At 34.4% G+C, this 24,170-nt stretch overlaps 1 protein-coding gene and 1 long non-coding RNA gene across 2 annotated transcripts in view; both read left to right on the top strand.

The window, feature by feature from the left end:
• Positions 1–24,170, top strand: part of LOC133183057 (uncharacterized) — a 275,276-nt gene that overhangs the window by 108,645 nt on the left and 142,461 nt on the right. The gene's annotated exons all lie outside the window — the stretch shown is intronic.
• On the top strand, positions 4,941–21,759 carry LOC133183906 (plasminogen-like). The gene is made up of 2 exons (XM_061318797.1): positions 4,941–5,184; positions 21,174–21,759. The coding sequence occupies exons 1-2, from the start codon at positions 4,941–4,943 to the stop codon at positions 21,407–21,409; spliced, it is 480 nt and encodes a 159-aa protein (XP_061174781.1). The 3' UTR covers positions 21,410–21,759.

The raw sequence follows: 24,170 nt of genomic DNA, 5'->3' as shown, positions 1-24,170 counted from the left end.
AAGATATGACCGATCCAAACTGTCTCGTATTGTTGCGGGTTCGAATCCTGCTGGGGCGGGATATTGTTTCTCTCTTTTTTCAGTTGTAAATGATATTTTCTCTGTGAAGACATGTATGATAGTTTTTGCTTATTTTTTAAAGCTTTTTTAACAGAGATTCTACAGAAATCCTTTAATAATCATAATCTATGTTGAAAGACTGTGTTACATAAACGCAAACAAAAAATACCTTCAATAAAGTATTAAATGAAATGAGGTAGCACAGCGATCTGGAGAAAAGTTCGGTCGGAAGACCACTTGTTGCCCTAGCAACAAGAAACGCATCTAGTGATTTCTGTCTTTTGTTCTACCAGGCTGTAAAGATTTAAAAGGCGGCCCCTCTGTGTTTTAAGCCTTAAATTTCTTGAAATATTGAAGTAATCTTTCACTCTATACATAACTTCTTGCAATACTCAGTGGTGAACAGTCTTTCATTTGATAATTTTTGTCAGAGGTGCTTGTAAAAAGTCAGAGAACAAAAAAAAACTATACTTAACTTTTATTTCAAATATCCCTACCATCCGCATTATTAATAAATCATGGCTCGCATTTAACACTGAGAGATGAGCGTGTCTTAGAAACAGGTTTGCTGCACATAAATAATTAAGTTCACACTAATGTAAAAACGATCTCACTGACCTCATTTTTTTAAATCTCTCTAGTATTTCTATTTATTAAGAGCTGTCTTCAGTCTCGGGAGTGAACGATTTGTTCATTTAGAAATAATGGCCTTCAGTTCCAACATTTTACGACCAGTCTTTGTCTTACAGAATGTGTGGTTGACATGTTTTGTTTGGACGCAAGACTGGAAGTTTCGTTCCTATATTCTTGCACCAGGAGCAAACAACTGCGAACCGTCGGGTAAAATTTTGGCGGACCACGATGCTTATGCCAGCCTTTCTACGTGCGCATCTATTTGTTTGAGTAATATTCTTTGTCGTTCATTTTTCTACAATCCTACACAAGAAAGGTGTATTTTGACCCCAATGGTCAATGTTTCTTCACTCCAAACTTCTCCAGGATTCCTGCATTTTATCATCACCGGTGAGTACTATATCTTAAGTTCTTAACACATGATATTCTTTCTTAATTGTCTATGCCTATGATAATCCTGAACAGTAGAGTTATTGTTTTCATCAATTCCAGTCTGTATTCGAAATCGAATTTACTATCCTATCTCGAGTACCGACCTACTTGTCTGTCGATATCATCGTATACTAGTATTCTGATGATAATTCTGCAGTGACTTTTTGTGATTTATTCTAACCAAGTCTATTTTTTTGCGATTGAAGCCAATCAGGGTATGATTTGTAGGCAAATTATCATTTAACCCATTTTTAGTCGAACTATAATTTACTGAACCGTTTTGCTCTAATTTCTTAATCTTAGCGGTTATTAAAAAACAAGCACAACTCAATGAACTTAAAGAAGAAGGTACGGTTTTAGCTTTATTGTGCCCTAAAAATTTAATGTTTTCAAACATTTTTGAAACTGGCTAAAATATTAGTTAAGTATATGTCTGTGATAAATCAGGAAAGAATATGCCATGAAGGAGTACCATTCTGGAAATACGACGTCATTAATTTGATGCATTTTTCTATTTTAAACAGAAAAAGCCTCAAAGTGACCAATTTCAAGGATTATTTACCTTAAGAAAATAGTGTCCACAGCTGTCACCCATTTTAATTTTCGGATATGTTGTGGAAAATCACATATCTCAAAATCTTTGTGGGTGATGCCTGTAGACAATATTATCTGAAGGAAAATTCCATTGAAAATTAGTGTCTTCTGCAACGTTTTAAGAAAAGATGCACACGTTTATGATATTATAATTAGCATTTAGGTCATGTGAGAGATCTCTCTGTTTGTAATTTCAATGATTCAGAAAGCATGAGTTTTAATTTTTTTTTACACCCCTTTCATTTTCAAGAAAAACAAAGGGCAAGATTTGCATTGAAACCGTACCTTCTTCTTTAACAATTCTATATAGATAGTGTGGGGAATATCGGTAACTTGCTCACCGCTCCAAACAATGTATTGGAGGAAAACTCGCTAAAATTTTAGCTTCAGACTAAGTCTTCTTCCAATATGTGAAGGGCTTTCTAGGCATCAACAAACTGGTTTGAGTATAATGTTGGTGCAAGGGAGAGTCCTTTATTTACAATTTATAAATTTGGGTATGAGATTACTGGTACTGAATGTTAATTTCTTTGTTGCAAATCCTGATTTGGAGTCGTCAGGAATTTGGAATCCTGTGTATTTGGGTGGTACTGTATCTCACAGGCTGATCCCTTTTGAAAAAAATCCTTTGAGGGGGTTGATCTGGAATATGGTATATGTAGTCCATGTTGATGGTCTATAGCTGCAGCAATAATAGGATGGGAGAGAAGGTGGAATGGCTTGTAGGGACTGTAAGATCTTAAACATTATCACTATTTATGCTGCTTAATTGTCTGCGTTGTTGAAGAGGTTCCCATCCCATCTGCTGATTCATAAAAGTCACCAGTTGGTTTGGTAGTCGGACACCACCTACAAGTATATCTTGCAGCCCAGTGTGGTACACACTACAGCTTCGATGTTAATGTGGCTCTGGGTATAGGGGTCCCACAAGGTACAGGCATATTTCACTTGGGATTGGACCATTATTGTATAGCACATCTTGGTTTTTCCCAGGACAGGATGGAAGGTTCCGCCAGAGTTTGTAGTGGAGTTTGCCTCCTTACACAACTGCAGCTATGTAGTGGTTCCACCTAAGATGGCTTTGTTTATGGTTGACCTTTTTTCAGGATTAAATTCTATGAACCAGTTATTTACTCATCTCATTCTTGAAGAAGTCCAAATTTCGTTGTGGCACTATTGTGCATTCTGGGACCTATTATATTACGGTATAGGAGAATGTTGTCTGCAAATAGACGGACTTCTGACTTGTGCGTGTAGGTCATTAACATACACAAGGTATAACAACGGGACCAGAACGACCTCCTGAGGTATCTCGGATGTTATTGGTACAGATTCTGACATCACTCTTTCCACAACCACTTGCTGGATTATATGACTCTACCCAATGCTAAGTAGGACCACGGATTCCATGTAATGATGTAACTTGTTAGCCAGCCCCTGATCGATGAAAACCGCATAATGGAGCTGTACATGTTGTAGGACATCAATACCGGTATTTCAGAATACCAAAGTTAAAGATCCTAGGCGATAATTGGATGGTTTGCTCTTGTCTCCCTTCTTGACGATTTATGTTACTGTTGCTATGCTTCATTCTGCTGGTTAAAGGCCTGTCTACTCTCTGCTTCACATGACTTCTGTCGCGGATGTTCTGTCAGTCTTTTTGCTTGTCACCTCATCCTTACTGAAAGTTCTCTGCTTCCTCCGGAATAACCGTCTGGCTGATTTATTGCACCGTGATTACTATAGCTATTCCGTTGAGATGTAATCTTGGTCGGTGGCTATAGGAGTGTATTCAGGCACTTTGACTTGAAAGACATCCAGAGTTAGTCAACTGATTATGTGGTCGGCTGTGAACGAATGAACGAGTGAATGAAAACTGGATGAGGTCTTCTCTCATACCATTAAAGTATCCCTGTTTTCACAAATGATTGAGTTGTCATTCTGGTTTCTGTCTAGCTGGGGTCGAGCAATTGCTCAGGCCAGCATGTTTAAAATGTGTTTACACGTGAGGGATTGGGACTTAGTTATAAAAATATCCAACATATCATCTTGTGAGTCGGTGATTTCACAATATGTTCATAATGTCGTGGACGGTGTCAGTGAAGGCGGAATTCCTGGTTACTAAATAGTCTATGATTAATGCTGAAGTCAATGTCTAGTAAGTTTAGGTCGCCTGCAAACCAAATCATTGATTGATTGTAATTGTTCGACAAAGCGCAGATCTATTGTATTTAAGAAAGGAATTAATTTTTTGAAAATTTATGAACTACCACGCTAACGCGCTTCATGAAATATGCCGGCTTGAAGCGTTGAGTTCATGTACCTCGAAGGTTCAAGGCTCAAGCCCCGGTCGAGATAAACTGTCCCTTCGCCAAGCGCTCAGCACTTTGAACTCGAAAGTTTTGGATCTTTAGAATGAGTCCTTAAAAACTAAGGCCCGTGTCACGACATGCATTAGCACGATATAGAATCCTCACTGTTCAATGGCCCTGAGTGCCGAATAAAGGTCTAAATTTGAAGCCCTGTATATGGTCTCATATGAGTAAAGTAATCTTGAAAGGGACGTAAAACTACAACAATCATCCTATCTGAAGAAGCGGTATCCACGTCCCCTAAATTCTAATGTAAACTTCTGCCCCTTACTTGGCGACTCTAACAACTGCTCTACGCGGAACAATTTCTCCTTAGCAGTGGCTAAAAGTTATGGGATCACTTTGGACACTGGGGAGAGTTGAAATTCCTGAGTTAAATGTTAGTGATCAACATTCGTCTTATCCAATTTGGATTTGGTCAAATTGCCAACAATGACTTTGAAATTAAGTATTCTATTCCCCCTCTTTCCAGGTTTAACAGGACAGTCCACTGAGACTTCTTGTAGTTTAAATGTTTGTAATTCATTTGGAAATTCCTTTTGTAGAAAATTCATCATATGATCCAGAAAAAGTTGGTATAACATCTGATTTCAAATAGACCAAGTCAACAGAAGACCAGAACAAAGATGCCATTCTATAAAATTCTAAGAAATCTGATTTACTATGATAAGACAGGGAAGACATTTTTTTTTGGGGGGGGGGGGGGTTGGGGGTTGGGGTGGGGGGTCTCACTTAACACGAAGTGATAAGCTACACCATTTACAGTGCACCTTAAAAAGTATCTGGCGGTTTTATTGTTCATTGTTCTTATATTTTTTTTTATAAATAAATTTTAATGACATATTCTTCATGTCAGATTGTATCCGGTCAAAGGCAGGATGGAATTACAACGGGAAAGTTCACCAAACAAAGAGTGGACGCCTATGTCAGAGATGGGACAAACAGAGTCCTCATACCCATTCCTATCACAATCTCTCGGACCAACACAACTTCTGTAGAAATAGACATTTAGATGGCGAGGAGAAGGAAGGTCCTTGGTGTTTTACAATGGATTCTGACAAGAGATGGGAATCGTGTGGTCTCCCTCCATGCTGTAAGTATGGCACCACACAAACTACAACCCAACCATGTGGACTCCCTCCAGGCTGTAAGTATGACAGTACACAAACTACAACCTAATCATGTGGACTCCCTCCATGCTGTGAGTATCACAGCACGCATACTACAACCTAATCATGTGGACTCCCTCCTTGCTGTAAGTATGACAGCACACATACTACAACCTAATCATGTTGACTCCCTCCTTGCTGTAAGTACGACAGCAAACAAACTACAACCTAATCATGTGGACTCCCTCCTTGCTGTGAGTATGACAGCACACATACTACAAGCTAATCATGTGGACTCCCTCCATGCTGTAAGTATGACAGCACACATACTACAAGCTAATTATGTGGACTCCCTCCTTGCTGCAAGTATGACAGCACACATACTACAACCTAATCATGTGGACTCCCTCCTTGCTGCAAGTATGACAGCACACATACTACAACCTAATCATGTGGACTCTCTTCTTGCTGTAAGTATGACAGCACACATACTACAACCTAATCATGTTGACTCCCTCCTTGCTGCAAGTATGACAGCACATAAACTACCACCTAATCATGTGGACTCCCCCCATGCTGTAAGTATGACAGCAAACAAACTACAACCTAATCATGTGGACTCCCTCCTTGCTGTAAGTATGACAGCAAACAAACTACAGCCTAATCATGTGGACTCCCTCCATGCTGTAAGCATGACACCGCACAAACTACTGTCTGATTATTCTACTGCCAAATATGAATTTGTGAATTTACATAATATATACAATGTACTAGTATTCGAATCACAGATGTTTGTCTGTTTGTTAAATATATTGGCATATATCTGCCCCCTACATGTCAGCATTAACATGCATTAACATGCAACATAATTATGTAGACATGTGACTTATTTATGTCAACATGCAAAATGATTATGTTGACATGCAAGTTACCAATCTCTTTAGAGAATCAAAATTTAATGTTGGTAAATTTACTTACTAATGCCATTATATGACATCATAAAAGCAAGATACAAATAGAATTATGTTAACATACGACTGATTTATGTTGACATGCGAGATAATTATGTAGACATGCGACTTATTTTGTTGTCAACATGCAAGATAATTATGTAGACATGCAACTTATTTATGTCAACATGCAAGATAATTATGTAGACCTGCGAGTTAACATGCAAGATATGTATGTTGACATGCAACTTATTATCTTGCATGTTGGCATAAATATCTTGAATGTTAAAATGTAACTCGCATGTTGACATAAATAAGTCACATGTCTACATAATTATGTTGCATGTTAACATAAATAAGTTGCATGTTGACTTAAATATCTTGCATGTTAACATAAATAAGTCGCATGTCAACCTAATTCCATGTCATCTTGCTTGTATGATGTCGTATACTGGTGTAAGTAAGTAAGTTTACCAACATTAAAATTAGATTCTCTAATTAGATTCGTAACTTGCATATCAACATAATTATTATGCATGTAGACATAATTATCTTGCATGTTGACATACTTTTCTCGCATGTTAACATAATTTATCTTACATGTAGGGGGCAGAAATATGCCACCATAGTTAAATAAGCAACATCGTTGTTTTTAAAAATCATTTTGAGGATAAGAATTGTTATTATGTAACATGCATACTTTTTTTATTTCACCTTTTTCAGCTTACTTGAATCAAAGCCTAATTGAGCTTTTTAGATAAAATTGTTCTGTCGTCTGTCTGTCCAGTTGTCTGTCTGTTTTCTTTTCATAATTTTATAATTTTAGTTGTTCTCCTCTAGAACTACGAGTCAATTTCGATCAAACTTCGGACACACGCATCCTTGAGTGGTGAATAACATATACAGCGTATTTCTAAAATGATGTTTTCTGTTGAAATTCTGTGACATGAAGTACAGAAAAAATTATTTAATCGCCGCAGTGAATCTAAATGAAGAACAAACATTCATTTTCAAAAAAATTCTTGTTATGTTTACTTTGTTTAGTCCAACCTATTAATCGCATGTATCTTGGAATAAAACAAAACAGAGCTTTGTCTTCATAATACACAACCTATCATTTTCAATAATTACGTCAAATATCACAAACCAATCTCATTTGTTCTCAGTATAAATATTTAATCAAACCAATACAACAGAATTGAAATAGAACATTATATCTATACTAGTCGTCTTTCCACCCGGCGAATCGAATCGTTCATTGCCCGACGCCACGTGCGTCAGGCAGTATAAGGATTAATTTTTCCATGGTCCGAAACTAAGCCATGATTCTTAATGAACTAGATTTTGTGCCAGCTGATTTACATCGGAATTTGTTACCTGCATTTAAATAAATACAGTTTGCAGAAGAAAGAATCATATTACTGTTGCAAAATAATGATGTGTTTTATTCCTTCAGTTTTTTGCATGCACATTGTGCCTTACACGGCTTATATCAGGGATGGGGTCAATTACTTTAAAAAGTAATTAATTAAATTACAATTACTTTGACTTTTTCTTCAATTAAATTACAATTAAAATACAGGCTTTCTAAGACATGTAATTAATTAAATTACAATTACTTTGCAAAAGTAATTAATTAAATTACAAATTACATTTTTATTTTTTTTGAAAATTTTTATAATCCTTGTCAATGAATATACAAAACATCATTTATTTGTATATAAGCTCAGCCTCTGCACAAACAGTACAAGAAATAATATGCTACATGTATAGGCATTGTGTATCATTCTGGTTTAATTTATAACATTTATTTACAAAACAATAAGAATCTCTTAAAGAACTATCCAAGATCAGTTTGATGCAGTTTCCACCACACAAAACCTACATGTACAGAAATTGCATGGCTTATGATATTTGATTAAAAGTGAGTATTTTAATAGAGTGAAATGAGTCGCAACTGTAACCCCTCAAATTAAATATTTCCTTTGAAGGTAACCTGAACATCCTAAATTGCTATTTATGTTGAACAATTTTACTTCATAAATAAGAATTGTACAGATAGAAAATTCATTCATAAAAATCTGTTTTTATGTTAAAATAATTATCAAATTGAAAGTTTTTCTTTTCTAAAGCTAGCGGAGCATTTTAAATTGAAATAATTATCTCCATTGGCTTTGTCTTCTAAATCATGGAATGAATATCTCTTTGGAGGAGTTGATTTGTTTTGATTGCAATTTAAAGCTGTGATCTGGAGGGCAATTATCTCTTCCCAACAAAAGAGAACTAAATTAATGACACACACCTTCTTTATCTTTATTATTGATCAAACAACAAAGATTGAAATATGATAAATGTGTGTTTCACAGCTGAATAGACCTAAGAAGGGTGGTTCAAAATTCATATTTATAAATATAGATTAAAAAATTCAAAATTTACATAATGATTAGAAAGAAACTAGTTTATTATTATCAAGCCAATCATTTAATTATTTCTTGTAAACATTAACCTAAGATTTTGTATAATTGAAGGATTGAGGATATGTTTAACAAGAAAATAAAAATCAGTAAAATGGGGAGGTAGTGGTGACGATATATCATGAATATATCATGAATGTGTATTATATAAAGTAATTGAATGTAATTGAAAAAGTAATTGAAATTACATGGTATTTTTTTCAGTGTAATTAATTAAATTACAATTACAAGTAATTGAAAATGTTCAATTACAAATTACTTCCAATTACTTCAAAAAATGTAATTAATTACAGTCAATTACAATTACTTTTTTCAATTACCCCATCCCTGGCTTATATGTATATATGTTCGTAAACTGTTTATTTGTTTTATTCCGTATTTGTCCATGTGAAATGTTTTAGTCTACCGTTTATATCCGTATACTACTTGTGTTACTATTCAGTGTTTCTCGTGCTTTTAACAACTCAACTGGCGCCTCTGCCGCACCACCGTTTTACCATCATGTTTTAAGACTTTAGAGCCACAATAGAGTGAGTTTATAATGCTAAATCAATTTAATGTACATTTTCTTTATATAAATTCAGTTATGAAATATTTCTCTGTGTAAATTTAACTTTAAACTTTAAATGTCAGTGATGTGTATTCAATCTTGTTTTGTTCTTGTTTTGTAGCCTTTATCGTAATATCACTCTTAATGTCATCTGAAATAAAATTCTGAAATGATGATTGAGGCGTCATACACATGTTTATTGAATATTCTTTGCGATTCTTTGTACGGACATGTCCGTGTAACATGTTTTCTGCGTTTCTAAACTACTGGATTCGTCCATTTGCCTTCTACGAAAGGGGTGACACAATCATTTCGAGCCAAATGTCACATGTAAACTTTTTCTTGAATTGTTCTATTGAATAGGTGTGATAACTTCTACGGAATCAGCTTCAGATTTTTTATTAACAGCGAATTTCATGGCCCTTGGGTCAGAGGTTCTGGTGTTAGGGCGGGGCTCTATTGATTACATAGTGAAAATGCATTATTTCTTTGAAAATCTTCTTCTCTGCTCATGGGTATTAAATAAACTAACTAAGTACATAGTTATGATGAGCATGGTTGCCTCTTCCAAAACTGTGAATATCATGGCCCCTGGGTCAGGGGTTCTGGTGTTAGGACGGGGCTCCGTTGATTATATAGTGAAAATGCATTAAATCTTTGAAAATCATCTTCTCTGCTCCTGGGTATGAAATATACTAACTAAGTACATAGTTATGATGAGCATGGCTGCCTCTTCCAAAATTTTGAATTTCATGGCCCCTGGATCAGGGGTTCTGGTAAAAGGGGGGGGGGGGACTCTATTGATTACATAGTGAAAATTCATAATAACTTTCAAAATATTTTTTTCTACTCCTGGTTATAAAGCAAAGAAACAAGTGTATAGTTATGATGAGCAAGGATGCTTTTACAAAATTTTTAAAACTTGTGGTCCCAGGGGTTCTGTTGTTTCTCTGAGGGGGGGGGGGCTCTATTTGATTATGTGGTGAAAATATGTGAATTCTTTGAAAATCTTCAACTAGTTGCATAGTTAGGATGATGAGGGTACCTCTTCCAAATTTGTAAATTTTCATGTCCCTAGGTCCCTAGGGCTGTGTTAAATAGTGAAAATGCATTATTTTTTAGAAAATCTCCTCTGCTTCTGGCCATATTGGATGCAAACAGAGTAAAAGTTTTAATAAGCAAGGTATTTTTAACAGAATTTTGAACATCTGGACCATTTAGTCAAGTGTTCTGGTATTCATTTGTATTCTACTGAGTGAAGTTATTCCCCTTTGCCATTCACCTTTGATAATTAATCACTGTAGATAATGTGTTTGAAAGAATAATAGAATAAGAGAATTATGCAAGAACATTTATTGTATAATACGAAAAGTACTTTCATAGTTTTAATAATCAGGTAGACTTGGAAATAATAGATGAATAAAAATGAAACACAAATAACTTATCTTTATAAATGTTCTTCAAAAGCCAAGTGAGGCCAATGTGAGAGGTAATAATATAGTCATTTTGTTAAAAGTCTGCGTGGTAATAGTGATAAATTGGGGACAGATAGAAAGATACTAGACCAATTATTCCGTTGATCGTAATCGTGCTATTTTTCTTGCTATTGGGCAACAAAGCTTCATTTATCAGTTTATGGATCCTCTAAATTGTTGTACTCAGGTGACCGTTAAGGCCCTTGGGCCTCTTGTTCAAAAGAACACATTGTATATGGGCAGGCAACACTAAAGCAGTGGATTTCCTGATTATTCTTACTACTTATCCCATAAGTGGACTAGTCCAATCATAAACAAACTCCCTCCACTTAGTAAATGGGACATCCCTTCTTGATTCAGTCTGTTTTCCACCTTTTCTTTCAATATTACATTTATTAATAATGTACGTTACAAAGGTTAGGTTTTTAAAAAATACTTAGAAAGTAAGCCAGTAGCATATTATTTCATGCTTTGTGATGAACAAGGGTGTAGGTCAGTACCCGTAGAGGAATGGGCTTCACTCCCGTAAGGTTCTAAGTAAAGAATCGGCAAAATGAAGAAGACATCATGATCTGTACTGGTTTTCATTTCATAAAAAAGCACGTTTTTATAATTATGAGAAAGGTCCTGAAATCGATTAAAAAGAAAAACTAAATAATTTTAAAACTGTATATAAAGATGTACTTTAAACTCATTTATAATACATTTACATGTATATGATAAGGCCATCATCGCGTGAGTTTTGTCGGGGGGAGGGGGGGTATTACTATCTTGTTTTGCTCTAGTTATAAAGTGTAGAGGCCATTTACTTTGAGTTCTAGAGCAGCATTGAAGCATTTTTGTCTCAAACACTTCAAGACAACTTTCCCAGTTAAAACTGTTCATAATTTACTTCGTCGTCGAGAACGACGGAAAACAGACCAGTCTATAATTAGAGGCCGTCTCATCAATCTATCACTGACCAGAGAGTGTACATGAAGAAGCGCGCCTCTGCTAAGAGAGTACATGTAGTAATATGAATTTCTTTAGAACGACTCATCTAACTATTTTCCCCAGAATTCATATCTACCCTAGTGCACTTGCAGTTTCATCCCAACGTAACCACTGGCGGAATTAACGGGGGCGTGGGGGTGCACGCCCCCCCCCCTAAAATTTTCAAAGTATGACATGACTAAAATTAATAATGCAATACTTTGGTTTTATAATTAATGGTCAATTAATAAAATGGAAATTTTATTTAATGACCAAGTATCGGTTTTCTTAAAAATCAAGTCTGAAAACCTTGCATTCCCTATGCTTTAAATTATCGCATACTTAAACATTCAAACCGGAAATCATTTCCCGATCTCGTTTGAAGGGTAGACTGCACTCGTCAATTTCCTTTTATGATGCAATGGAAAATACTACAATATTTAAAGGCTGGTCGAAGGAAGAAGTTTAAAGTGTTTTCAGAGACTAGATGGGTAGAGAAACACAACACCCTGCAAACATATCAAGATATGTATAAGCCAATTTTACCACTGTTTAGAAGCGATTTCGTTAAGAGAAAGAAACTGGGATGCAAATGGTCTTCTAGTCCGAAATAGCTGACGTTTTCCCTGTTTTTCATGCCCCCGTATCGAAAATTCGGGGGTATATAGTTTTTGCCCTGTCCGTCCGTCTGTCTGTTTGTCTGTTTGTCCGCAAAAACTTTAATATTGCCCATAACTTTTGATTGGTCAGAGCTATGGCTTTCATATTTCACATGTGTATTTCCTGTGACAAGACCTTTCTTTGGGTACCACCATATTTGACCTTTTGTCCTTGACCTTGGAGTTTGAACCAGTTTTGCAAAATTTTCCCAACTTTAACTTTGGCTATATCTTTTGAACTATTGGTGCTAGGGCTTTCATACTTCACATGTGTAATCCTTGTGACAAGACCTTCCTTTCGATACCATCAACTTTGACCTTTTGACCTTGACCTTGGAGTTTGACCTACTTTTGAAAAACTATAACATTGGCCATAACTTTTGAACTATTGGTGCTAGGGCTTTCATACTTCACATGTGTAATCCTTGTGACAAGACCTTCCTTTGGATACCATCAACTTTGACCTTTTGACCTTGACCTTGGAGTTTGACCTACTTTTGAAAAACTTTAACATTGGCCATAACTTTTGAACGGTTGGTGCTAAGGCTTTCATACTTAGCATATGTAATCCTTGTGACAAGACTTTCCTTAGGATACCAACAACTTTGACTCTTTGATATTTACCTTCGACTTTGACCTACTTTTGGAAAACTTTAACCTTGGACACAACTTTTGAAAAGTTGTTGCTAGGGCTTTCATATTTAAGATGTTTTTTCCTTGTGATAAGACCTTCCTTTGGATACTAACAATTGTTATCCATTGACCTTGGAGTTTGACCTCCTTCTGAAAAACTTAAACCTTGGTCATAACTTTTGAATGATTTGTGCTTCAGCTTTCATATTTCACCTCTATATTTCTTGTGAGAAGGCCTTTCCTTAGGCACCATTAATTTTGACCATTTGACCTTGGCCTTCATGTTTGACTTACTTTTGAAAAACTTTAACCTTTTCCATATCTATTCAATGGTTGCTGATAGGTCTTTCATATTTCACAGGTATATTCCTCGAGACAAGACCTTACTTTGGGTACCAACATAATTGATTTGCATTTGAGAAAGTTTAACCTTTGCTATAAGTTGTCATACGGGGGCATCAGTGTTTCACAAACACATCTTATTTTTTTACTATTTATATTTTACATGCCAGGAAAACGTCAGAACCGGCGCCATTACAAAAATGGGAATTCGCCGCCTCCAACCAGAGGCGGCATTCTTGGTTGATTTTCGATTTTTGCAAAGCGAATGAAATGTCAAACTCAACAGTACAAGGCTTTTAGTACTCACCAACATCGTTTTTATGGTTTGTTTATAAAATATACAATCCGATGAAAACATTTTATCTGACTGTCGATATTTGTCGATATTTGGTTTCATTTCGTGCATTTTAAAATATTTCAAGTCCTGTATCGAAATGATGAATGATGTTTTCTTTCCATCGATATTGGTGAGTACTAGAAGCATTGTTCTATTGATAAAATGTGAAGTGGTATATAATTCGGTTCCCAGGTATCGAAAATCAACTCCGACTGGAGACGGCAAAATTTCCAGTTTTCGAAATGGCGCCGATTCTGACGTTTTCCTGGCACGTAAAGTATCAAAATCGTGAAAAAAGCCTGGAAAACGTCAGATATTTCGGACTAATGGTCTTCAAGCGAAATTGTCAGATTCATAATTTATTGCCTCCTTTCAAACCATCCGCAATTTCTTTGGATACATGTCTGGACTCAGCAAGAAATTACAGGGAGGCACCTTGGATGTCTTGGATGGAGAAAGAATGGTGGCACATGTGCGCGAGGTTATATCAGGCTTGAGGTCGACGATGAGGAATATGACAGTGTATACGAAGGGATGGAGGAGATGGCTTGATTAGCAGATGGCGTCATGACTGTCCCTCGTCAATGCTTGAGGTAAACTCAAAGACTCAAAGAAGCAACGTTCCTGCATCATCAGCAAAAGAGTTCTTCAAGCGAAATACCTACATTCCCTATTTGGATTTTTTAATCCAACAGCTCGACCTTCGGTTTTCAACCTTGGCTCAACAAAGTGCACAAGCATTGTGTCTGGTGCCTTCAAATCTCTCTCGCCTAAACCAGGAAGTTTTAAATGCTGTAGAAACCAGCTTTGGACCAGACATGCCAGACCAATCTTCATTTCAACAAGAGCTGAACTTATGGAAGCAAATGTGGAGCCGTCAAACTGATCCTCCAGACACGCTTTCAGGTACGCTACTGGACGACAGAATATGCCAGACAATGTTCCCGAATGTCACCAAAGTTATTCATCTGATATTCTTTTGACATCTGTAACATCAAGTTCTGTGGAGCGTGCCAATTCATCTTTACGCTTCATTAAGAGCTATCTATGCACTATGATGGGTGAGGAGCGATTCAACGCCCTTGTTCTTTTATTTATACATAGGAACATCCAGGTTGACATCAGTAAAATCATTGATATTTTTGTTTCACGGAATCCAAGACGTACACTGTTTGAAAACCCCACTGGTGATTAAGTGACAATGTACTTTGAAAAACATTCTGGTTTTTGTGACTTCTTGTAGATGTAAAAATGCTACTTTTCAAATCTGATCTTGATTGTGAATTTCATGGCCCCAGGGTCAGGGGTTCTGGTGTTAGGGTGGGGCTCTATATTGATTATATAGTGAAAATGCATTAATTCTTTGAAAATCTTTTTCTCTGCTCCTGGGTATTAAATAAACTAAGTACATAGTTAAGATGAGCAAAAGTGCCTCTTCCAAAATTGTAAAATTTCATGGCCCCAGGGTCAGAGGTTCTGGTGTTAGGGCGGGGCTCTATTGATTATATAGTGAAAATACATTAATTCATTGAAAATCTTCTCTGCTTAAATAAACTATTTAAGAACACAGTTATGGTGAACATGGTTGCCTTTTCAGAAATTATGAATTTCATGGCCCCTGGGACAGGGGTTCTGGTGTTAGGGCGGGGCTCTATTGATTATATAGTAAAATTGCATTAATTCTTTGAAAATCTTCTTCTCTGCTCGTTTTAAGTAATCTAACTTAGTGCATAGTTATGGCGAGCATGGTTGCCTCTTCCAAAATTGTGAATTTCTTGGCCCCTGGGTCAGGGGTTCTGGTGTTAGGGCGGGGCTCTATTGATTATATCGGGAAAATGCATAAATTCTTTTAAAATTTTCTTCTCTGCTCCTGGGTATTTTTCAAACAAAGGAAGTGCATGGTTATGATAAGGAAGAATGCCTCTTCCAAAATTTTGAAATTCATGGCCCCAGGGCCAGGGGTTCTGGTGAAAGGGGGGGGGCTCTATTGATTATGTAGTGAAAATACATAATTTCTTCAAAATATTTTTTCTACTACTGGATATAAAGCAAAGAAACAAGTGTATAGTTATGATGAGCAAGGGTACTTATTCCAGAATTGTGAGTTTATGGCCAATGGGTCAGATGTTCTGGTGTAAGGATGGCGCCTTATTTATTTAATAATATAGTGAAAATGCATTTCTTTGAAAATTCTCTATGCTTCTTGGCATATTTGAGGCAAACAGAGAAAAGTTTTAATATGCAATGGTATTTTTAACAGAATTTTGAACACCTGGACCATTTAATCAAGTGTTCTGGTCCTGGCCAGGGCTCTATTAACTTGTCCTCTGCTGAGCAACGTTATTCCCTTTGTCATTCACCTTTGATAATAAATCACTGTAAATAATGTATTTTAATGCTTAATAGAATAAGAGAATTATGCAAGAATATTTATTGTATAATGCAAAAAGTACTTTCATAGTTTTAATGATCAGGTAGACTTGGAAATAACAGATGAATAAAATTGAGACAAAAATAACTTATCTTTTTAATTGTTCTTCAAAGGCCAAGAGAGGCCAATGTGAGAAGTAATAATTTGGGGTTAAAAAATAGACAGTTTGGTAATAGTCTGCATGGTAATAGTGATAAATGGGGACAGATAGATACTAGACCAATTATTTTGTTGATGCAAATCATACTTTTTTTCTTGCTTCTGGGCAACAAAGCTTCATTTATCAGTTTATGGATCCCCTAAACTGTTGTATTGTACTCAGGTGACCGTTGAGGCCCTTGGGCCTCTTGTTTAAGAGATGAATAATTTTTGTTTTCAGTCTTAATTTCAGTTTAAAGATTCAAGATAAGATATAAGGTGCTTTCTGCATCTTCAGGGAATCTAAAAATCTGTAACTCCATGAGTAATTTAGCAAAGAGGTCTATATGATGAAGCTTAGAGGCAGCATTGAATATCACTATGTGCATAAAAAGAAACGACATGTATTTATTGTGACATTTATGCTTGCTATTCCGCGAAAGCAGCAGGGATGGGGTCAATTACTTTAAAAAGTAATTAATTAAATTACAATTACTTTGACTTTTTCTTCAATTAAATTACAATTAAAATACAGGTTTTCTAAGACATGTAATTAATTTAATTACAATTACTTTGCAAAAGTAATTAATTAAATTACAAATTACATTTTTAATTTTTTTGAAAATTTTTATAATCCTTGTCAATGAATATACAAAACATCATTTATTTGTATATAAGCTCAGCCTCTGCACAAACAGTACAAGAAATAATATGCTACATGTATAGGCATTGTGTATCATTCTGGTTTAATTTATAACATTTATTTACAAAACAATAAGAATCTCTTAAAGAACTATCCAAGATCAGTTTGATGCAGTTTCCACCACACAAAACCTACATGTACAGAAATTGCATGGCTTATGATATTTGATTAAAAGTGAGTATTTTAATAGAGTGAAATGAGTCGCAACTGCAACCCCTCAAATTAAATATTTCCTTTGAAGGTAACCTGAACATCCTAAATTGCAATTTTACTTCATAAATAAGAATTGTACAGACAGAAAATTCTTTCATAAAAATCTGTTTTTATGTTAAAATAATTATCAAATTGAAAGTTTTTCTTTTCTAAAGCTAGCGGAGCATTTTAAATTGAAATAATTATCTCCATTGGCTTTGTCTTCTAAATCATGGAATGAATATCTCTTTGGAGGAGTTGATTTGTTTTGATTGCAATTTAAAGCTGTGATCTGGAGGGCAATTATCTCTTCCCAACAAAAGAGAACTTAATTAATGACACACACCTTCTTTATCTTTATTATCCCCTCGCGCAACTAGTTGCGGAGGGGATATAGCATCGCTACTGTGCGTATGTGTGTGTGTTAGTGTGTTAGTGTGTCCGTTACAGCTTGTGGGCAAGATTTAAAGAGAACCTTTGCACTATCATTTCTCAGCCTTCACATACTTATGTGGCATTGTAAAAGGACGAACCCTATTCATTTTCAAGTTAATCGGTGAAATAGTTCTTAAAATATCGCATTTTTACTACCTTCAAACCCTGCAATTTTGTGTACGAGTTGACAATACTCACTTCCGGTAAATTGGTTAAAATTCGGGTCGTTTCGATAGAGCCGCTTCTTAAGTTCTACTTTGTATTTGCGTATTGTCATATTATTGTGCGTGTCTTGAGAAAGTTTGTATGAATTAAAAGTGTTATCTCTGTCACCGAGTAACTGAAATAATTTGATGAACGTCGCAGTTTCAATACCAAATTACCACACGTGTGTGTTTACAATAGGGGCCTGAGGAATTCATTGACATCTAAACACCGGTATATTGTCATTTTTCACTACAAAAAATTATTACTTCCGTGCGTATTTTCAGATTTGATGCATATTGCATGCTACTGTGAGGTTTACCCGGATAGGTAAATTAATGAAATTTAGAGCATACGTGATATGTTTCTGCTAGGAATAAGGGAATCTGCCCAATCACGTATGCTTGTTATGACCCAACCTCCTCCTCCCCCCCCCCCCCCCATGATACAGTGTATGCACCTTGACTTTTGTTAAAATTTAACTAGTATTGCAATACATTTTAATTTCTTTACCTTATTATAAACTTCATATAGTAATACTGGATACCCTTGATTACTAGGCCTAGATGAGTGTATCTTGTTTAACGTCCGTTTTGAGAATTTTTCTCGTATATGGAGACATTGCCATTACCGGTGAAGTTCCTGGCGCGAGGGGATGCTCCGCTTAGCGGTGCTCTTGTTATTGATCAAACAACAAAGATTGAAATATGATAAATGTGTGTTTCACAGCTGAATAGACCTAAGAAGGGTGGTTCAAAATTCATATTTATAAATATAGATTAAAAAATTCAAAATTTACATAATGATTAGAAAGAAACTAGTTTATTATTATCAAGCCAATCATTTAATTATTTCTTGTAAACATTAACCTAAGATTTTGTATAATTGAAGGATTGAGGATATGTTTAACAAGAAAATAAAAATCAGTAAAATGGGTAGGTAGTGGTGACGATATATCATGAATATATCATGAATGTGTATTATATAAAGTAATTGAATGTAATTGAAAAAGTAATTGAAATTACATGGTATTTTTTCAGTGTAATTAATAAAATTACAATTACAAGTAATTGAAAAAATGTTCAATTACAAATTACTTCCAATTACTTCAAAAAATGTAATTAATTACAGTCAATTACAATTACTTTTTTCAATTACCCCATCCCTGGAAAGCAGGCTTTATAACAAACAGTTCTGGGACAAAAGGCAAAGTTTTACGTTTTTTTTTTACTTCTTGGGGGTTTTGGGATCGAGGGGTGAGTTCTAAATTTAGCGAGGTTTAACATGGTTTGCGAAACTTCAAAAATATTCTATGGTGAGCAAACGTTTATTTTTTGAAAAGCTTTTGAAATATTTGGATAAATCGAAATGTGTACGGAATATCCAGAATATTATTTCCTGGATCAGATGGTAAGATTTGCATCAAAAGATCTGTCAAATCACAGGAGTCGGTGAATCTATTTCATAACAATATTTTCAGTAATACGTCATGTATGCCTATAGATTATAGTGATGGAAATCGAGAGGATTTTAAAGAATTATTTGGATTCTAGCTTCAAATTATGAGATTTCGACTCGAAATACAGTAAGATCACGCGTAATATTATGTGCATATGCATAATAGTTATGAGCATGTACATGTAATTCAGAATTTTTTTTTTGGCATGTTTAAGGTCAATTCATTTCAAGATTGTATTGGTTGTTTATGAAACATTTCATGATTAATATTTATTGCAAGATTTCTAATTTTCTATGTTTTTATGGAAAGTACATTTAACTTTTTACCAGTTATGGGTTAATGACTTAGCTGGAACTGGGCGTGTTAAATGGCCTCAGTTGATAGATCAATCACATGTAATTATAGAGGACGAAAAGTGTAGTTATATGACATATGCGGTAAAACAATAAATTTGAAATCAAATACATTAAGTTCAAATATGTATTTCTACTTAAATTTTGATTCGAAAATACTTAGTATGTAGACTAAATTCTGTACAAGCAGTCTCTTAAAAAAACATAACCTGACATCAACACAAAAATATATTAACGAGTAATCGACAATCGTTCAACTATAAAGTATCCAACTATTCGATCGAGTAAGCTATTCGAGTGAATTTGACATCCCTACTTCGCCATCACCAAGAGTGCAACTCCCTCCATGTCAACGGGGAACCTCTCTGTTATCATGGTTAATATCGAGGGAGCCACGCAATCTATCTTTTAGGAAAGAGACATTCTTTTAACGTATTTAAGCATTAGCTTTGAAACGCTCGTTTAAGAATGGTAGCGGTGGTATTTCTCCACGACTTCGTTAAAATATTTACAAAATTTGTGTATTGCTTTAGTCACTCTCTTGTTTAATGCAGGTAATAATATTAAGAACATATTTTGGATGAATTTAAATAGTAAACCACCTAGCGTGCTCAGTGGGTTTAGATAGTTTTCAGTAGGCCTAAATTAGCAAGAGTTATTACCCGTTGGCCGCCATATTGGAGGTCAACATACCCATATTCCCTTCATTATATAACCAACTTTAACTTTTTATACTGGCCATTGTGGGTTAGGAAGCATTGTTTTTCTGAAAAATATACATTTGTTAAAGCCTCCTTTGTGTCATACTTTTTATTCTATATCGATTTTTCCCCAAAATATTTCTGCTACACCCTCTTAAAATTGGAAAGACAGGGGAAAAATTATACCAGGTTGACCACCAAGATGACGGCCAAGGGAAATAACTCGAAGAGAAAATACGTCATATGAAAACTATCTATATAGCAAGTTGATAAATCTTGTAAAATTGGTGTGTTGGTTAAGAATACATTAAGAGATAGTTTTATCCAAGACTGGAATGTAAATGTATTAAATTCTCCAAAATGCCTTAATTATAGAATGTACAAGTGTGATTTTGGTTTTGAAAATTATCTGAACATGTTACCAAATGATCTTGGATTATATTTGTGTAAATTTCGTTGTGTCAGTCATAACTTGCCAATTGGAGCTGGTAGATTTTATAGTATTGATAGATCTGAGAGACATTGTAACCTCTGCAATAACAATGAACTTGGTGATGAGTTTCATTATTTATTTAAGTGTCCTGTTTTTAAGAATGAAAGACAGAAATTTATACCTAGCAATATTTACACAAATCCAAACGCAACATCTATTTATGATTTGATGAATACTTCTGATATTTATGAACTAATAGGTTTAGCTGAGTTTTATAAAACTGTTCTTAAATTATTTCATGCCTGAACTTCCTACAATGTAAACATTAAACGATTTTTTTATACAACCGTCAGTACTGTCCATATCAAAGATCATTTTGTAGTTCATTATGTTAACTGTTCACATGTTGATTTGTTCAATTGTTAAACTCTTATTGTACTAACATACCCCATGTGGGGGCTTTAGTGAAAATAAAAGTTTCAAGTTTCTATATAGCTAAAGCAGGAATGTATGATCATTCTTTTCTTTTCAGATGATTTTTCCCAGAACTGCAAGACAACACAAAACGGAGCGGATTATTATGGGTCAACCTATATGACCAAATCTGGAGATCTGTGCAGGTATTGGTCGGATACATCTTATCGAAATCACGCTTACACATTTCTTGGGGATCATTTTAACTTTTGCCGGAACCCGTTTGGAGAAGAGGAAGCTCCATGGTGTTATTCAGGGACAAGCTGGGACTACTGCAATATTTCCATGTGTTAATAGACACCATTTTAAGAACTGACAAATTGTGAATTTATGGAATGCTGGAGGGTAAAGATCATGAGCACAAATATTGAAAAAGAGCCACTATGTACCAGTACATTCTACATTATTACCAAAAAGGAGAAAATGTCATTAATTAAAGAAATTCAAGCATACATGATCTTCAAAATACTTCATATATGTTATTCTTTCTTCTAAAAAAATATACTAGTAATAAGATGCAGTTGCAAAGTTCAGGAAAAGTGGGACTGCATGCTTCCACACCTCCATAGTCATCAGAGTTATAGTTTTAAGTGTACATATACAGTTCAAATCACCAAATTAGAAAATCCGAATAATGGTGCAATCTTAAGAGACGAAAGGATATTCTATGAAATTTTTTTTTTACCTATCAGTCCACAAAACACTTTTAAAATACTCAAAACCAATTATCCAACGTTTTTATCGCGGGACAATAGACAAAAATTAACTTCTGTTTATATTTAAAAATATTTTATATGTCATAAAGAAATTTATAGGGAATTTTCAGTCAAGGTTATAGAGATATTGGAATATTTAATTTAGTTGATTGTTTCCAATATTGAAGATTTTATAGCTCTATAGTTACATTTCTTTTGGATCAGCTCTTGTATGTGTTGCAATTTACTGAAGCATACTTTTGCAAATCAAAATAAAATTAGTTATAGTCTAAATATTTATTCACATCAACATAGGGTACGAGCCATTTTTCCCCAAGATAGACTACGAAGTATTGATGAAAAGAAATCACTGTGGTGGGGAAAATACATGCACATAAATTGCTTAATCTAATAAAATGCTAAGTATGCTTGAATTTGTTGTATATTTTATCCAAAGGAAGATCACTTACTGCATGAAAATATTACGAAATGGATCTTACAGAAATTCTAAATTTATTTCTCTTCATGTTAAATAGACATTTGATAATTTTAAATAGCACAGTTTTTTTTATTTCTAATTTGTTATTACAAATGACTAATTTGGTATTACAAATGAGTAATTTGTAATAGCAAATTACTAATTTGTTATTACATATTATCGATTTGTTATAGCAAATTGATAATTTGTTATTACAAATTGTATTTTTTTCCAAATCATGTATTTATAAATACTTATTAATCTGTAATTACAAATTATTAATTTATAAATACAAATTATTACTATGCAAATACAAATTATTGCTTCGTAAAATCAAAATGATAATATGTAATTATTAAGGATGTCAAATCGGTCAATTTTTGATAATCGGTTACTCGGACGTTTTTCCGATCGAGTACCCGGGTACTCGGATATGTAAATATAAGTGTGTTAATTTTTTCACAGGACTTCGCATACCTATCAATTTTACCGAAATATTTAGAAATTATTATAGGTACTACGTACTTTTTATATTTACTGAAATTTTTGGTAAAATCGATAGGTACGCGAACTCCTGACAGGTGATTTTCTTGAGCCCCGTAAATCTCTGTTAAACTTCAAAGCTGTTTTTATCACGTTTATAAATGTATATATATACATGATATACATCGAGTCTAACGGAAATGATTTTTGGTACTAAATTTATTTATCAAATAAACACAAAAGACACAATTAATACATCAAAAATTACAAATGGTTTACAGTTCTTGTATAGGATCTATTTCATCAACGCAGAAGGACAATCTGTTACGCAGGTTTGTGATGATTAGAATTGCTGGGATCGCTAGTCTAATGATATTTCATATGTTGGTTGTTTCCCCCGTATACACTAAACTTACTACACAAACTGACTTCCAACATATTTTTAATCTATAGTTATTTCTAAATATTTCTCCACTTTTAAAGTGGGTACATGTAGCGGCATTTCTACTCATCTCCGATTTCGCTGCCGTATATTAACTAAATAATTTAAAAATGATTTGAAGATAATAGACCATACTTAAACAATATTCACTGAAAACAATCATGGAAGCCATCCAAAAATTAAGGACCACAATAGATGAGAAAAGCTGTGTACGGTGATTGGTCACTAATTACTGTATATACACGGCCACAGGCGATAACGGGTGTTTTACAGGTGCAGATGACGACGCACTAATTGTCGTATGCCATATATAAGTTTATATATATATATATATATATATATATATATATATATATATATATATATATATATATATATATATATATATATATATATATATTAATAAAAATATGTACTTTGAAATAAGAAAAATACACTTTCGAGTAACCGAGTACCATTTTTAGTATTCGATACTCGGACGTTCGATTGAGTACCCGGTTAACCGTGTACTCGTTGACATCCCTAGTAATTATAAATTTATATTTTGTGATTTCAAATTTATAGTTTCAAATAATTTATAATTTAAAATTGATAATTTGTAATTATAAATTAAGAAAAGACAGTGGTCCGGCCTTTAGAAGCTTCTGTAAAAAAAAAGTCGCAGTAAATAAAATTTGGTTTCTCTTTACTTATCTTCCTTTGTAAACTTGCCATCAATAAGTTTATCAATACAAGATTTTAGCGACCTTTAATGAAACATCATTTAAAACTTTTGTATCTAGACTTGGCTTATATGTCTCATTTTTTTCTGATCAAAGTTAATGATAATCGCTGTCCGTCTGCCTATCATCTTTTCTTATTTTCATTTTCTACAGAACTAACGGACATTGGATTGTTTCATTCATAAAATATTCTTCTCCGATACCTCTGGATCAGAAGAGATACAATCTACGTGAA

The sequence above is a fragment of the Saccostrea echinata genome, unplaced genomic scaffold, assembly GCF_033153115.1.
Source record: "Saccostrea echinata isolate AGI-Se365-2 ecotype Australia unplaced genomic scaffold, CSIRO_AGI_Sech_v1 ptg000009l, whole genome shotgun sequence".
Taxonomy (NCBI): Eukaryota; Metazoa; Mollusca; class Bivalvia; order Ostreida; family Ostreidae; genus Saccostrea; species Saccostrea echinata.
This window is presented reverse-complemented; position numbering and strand designations above follow the sequence as displayed.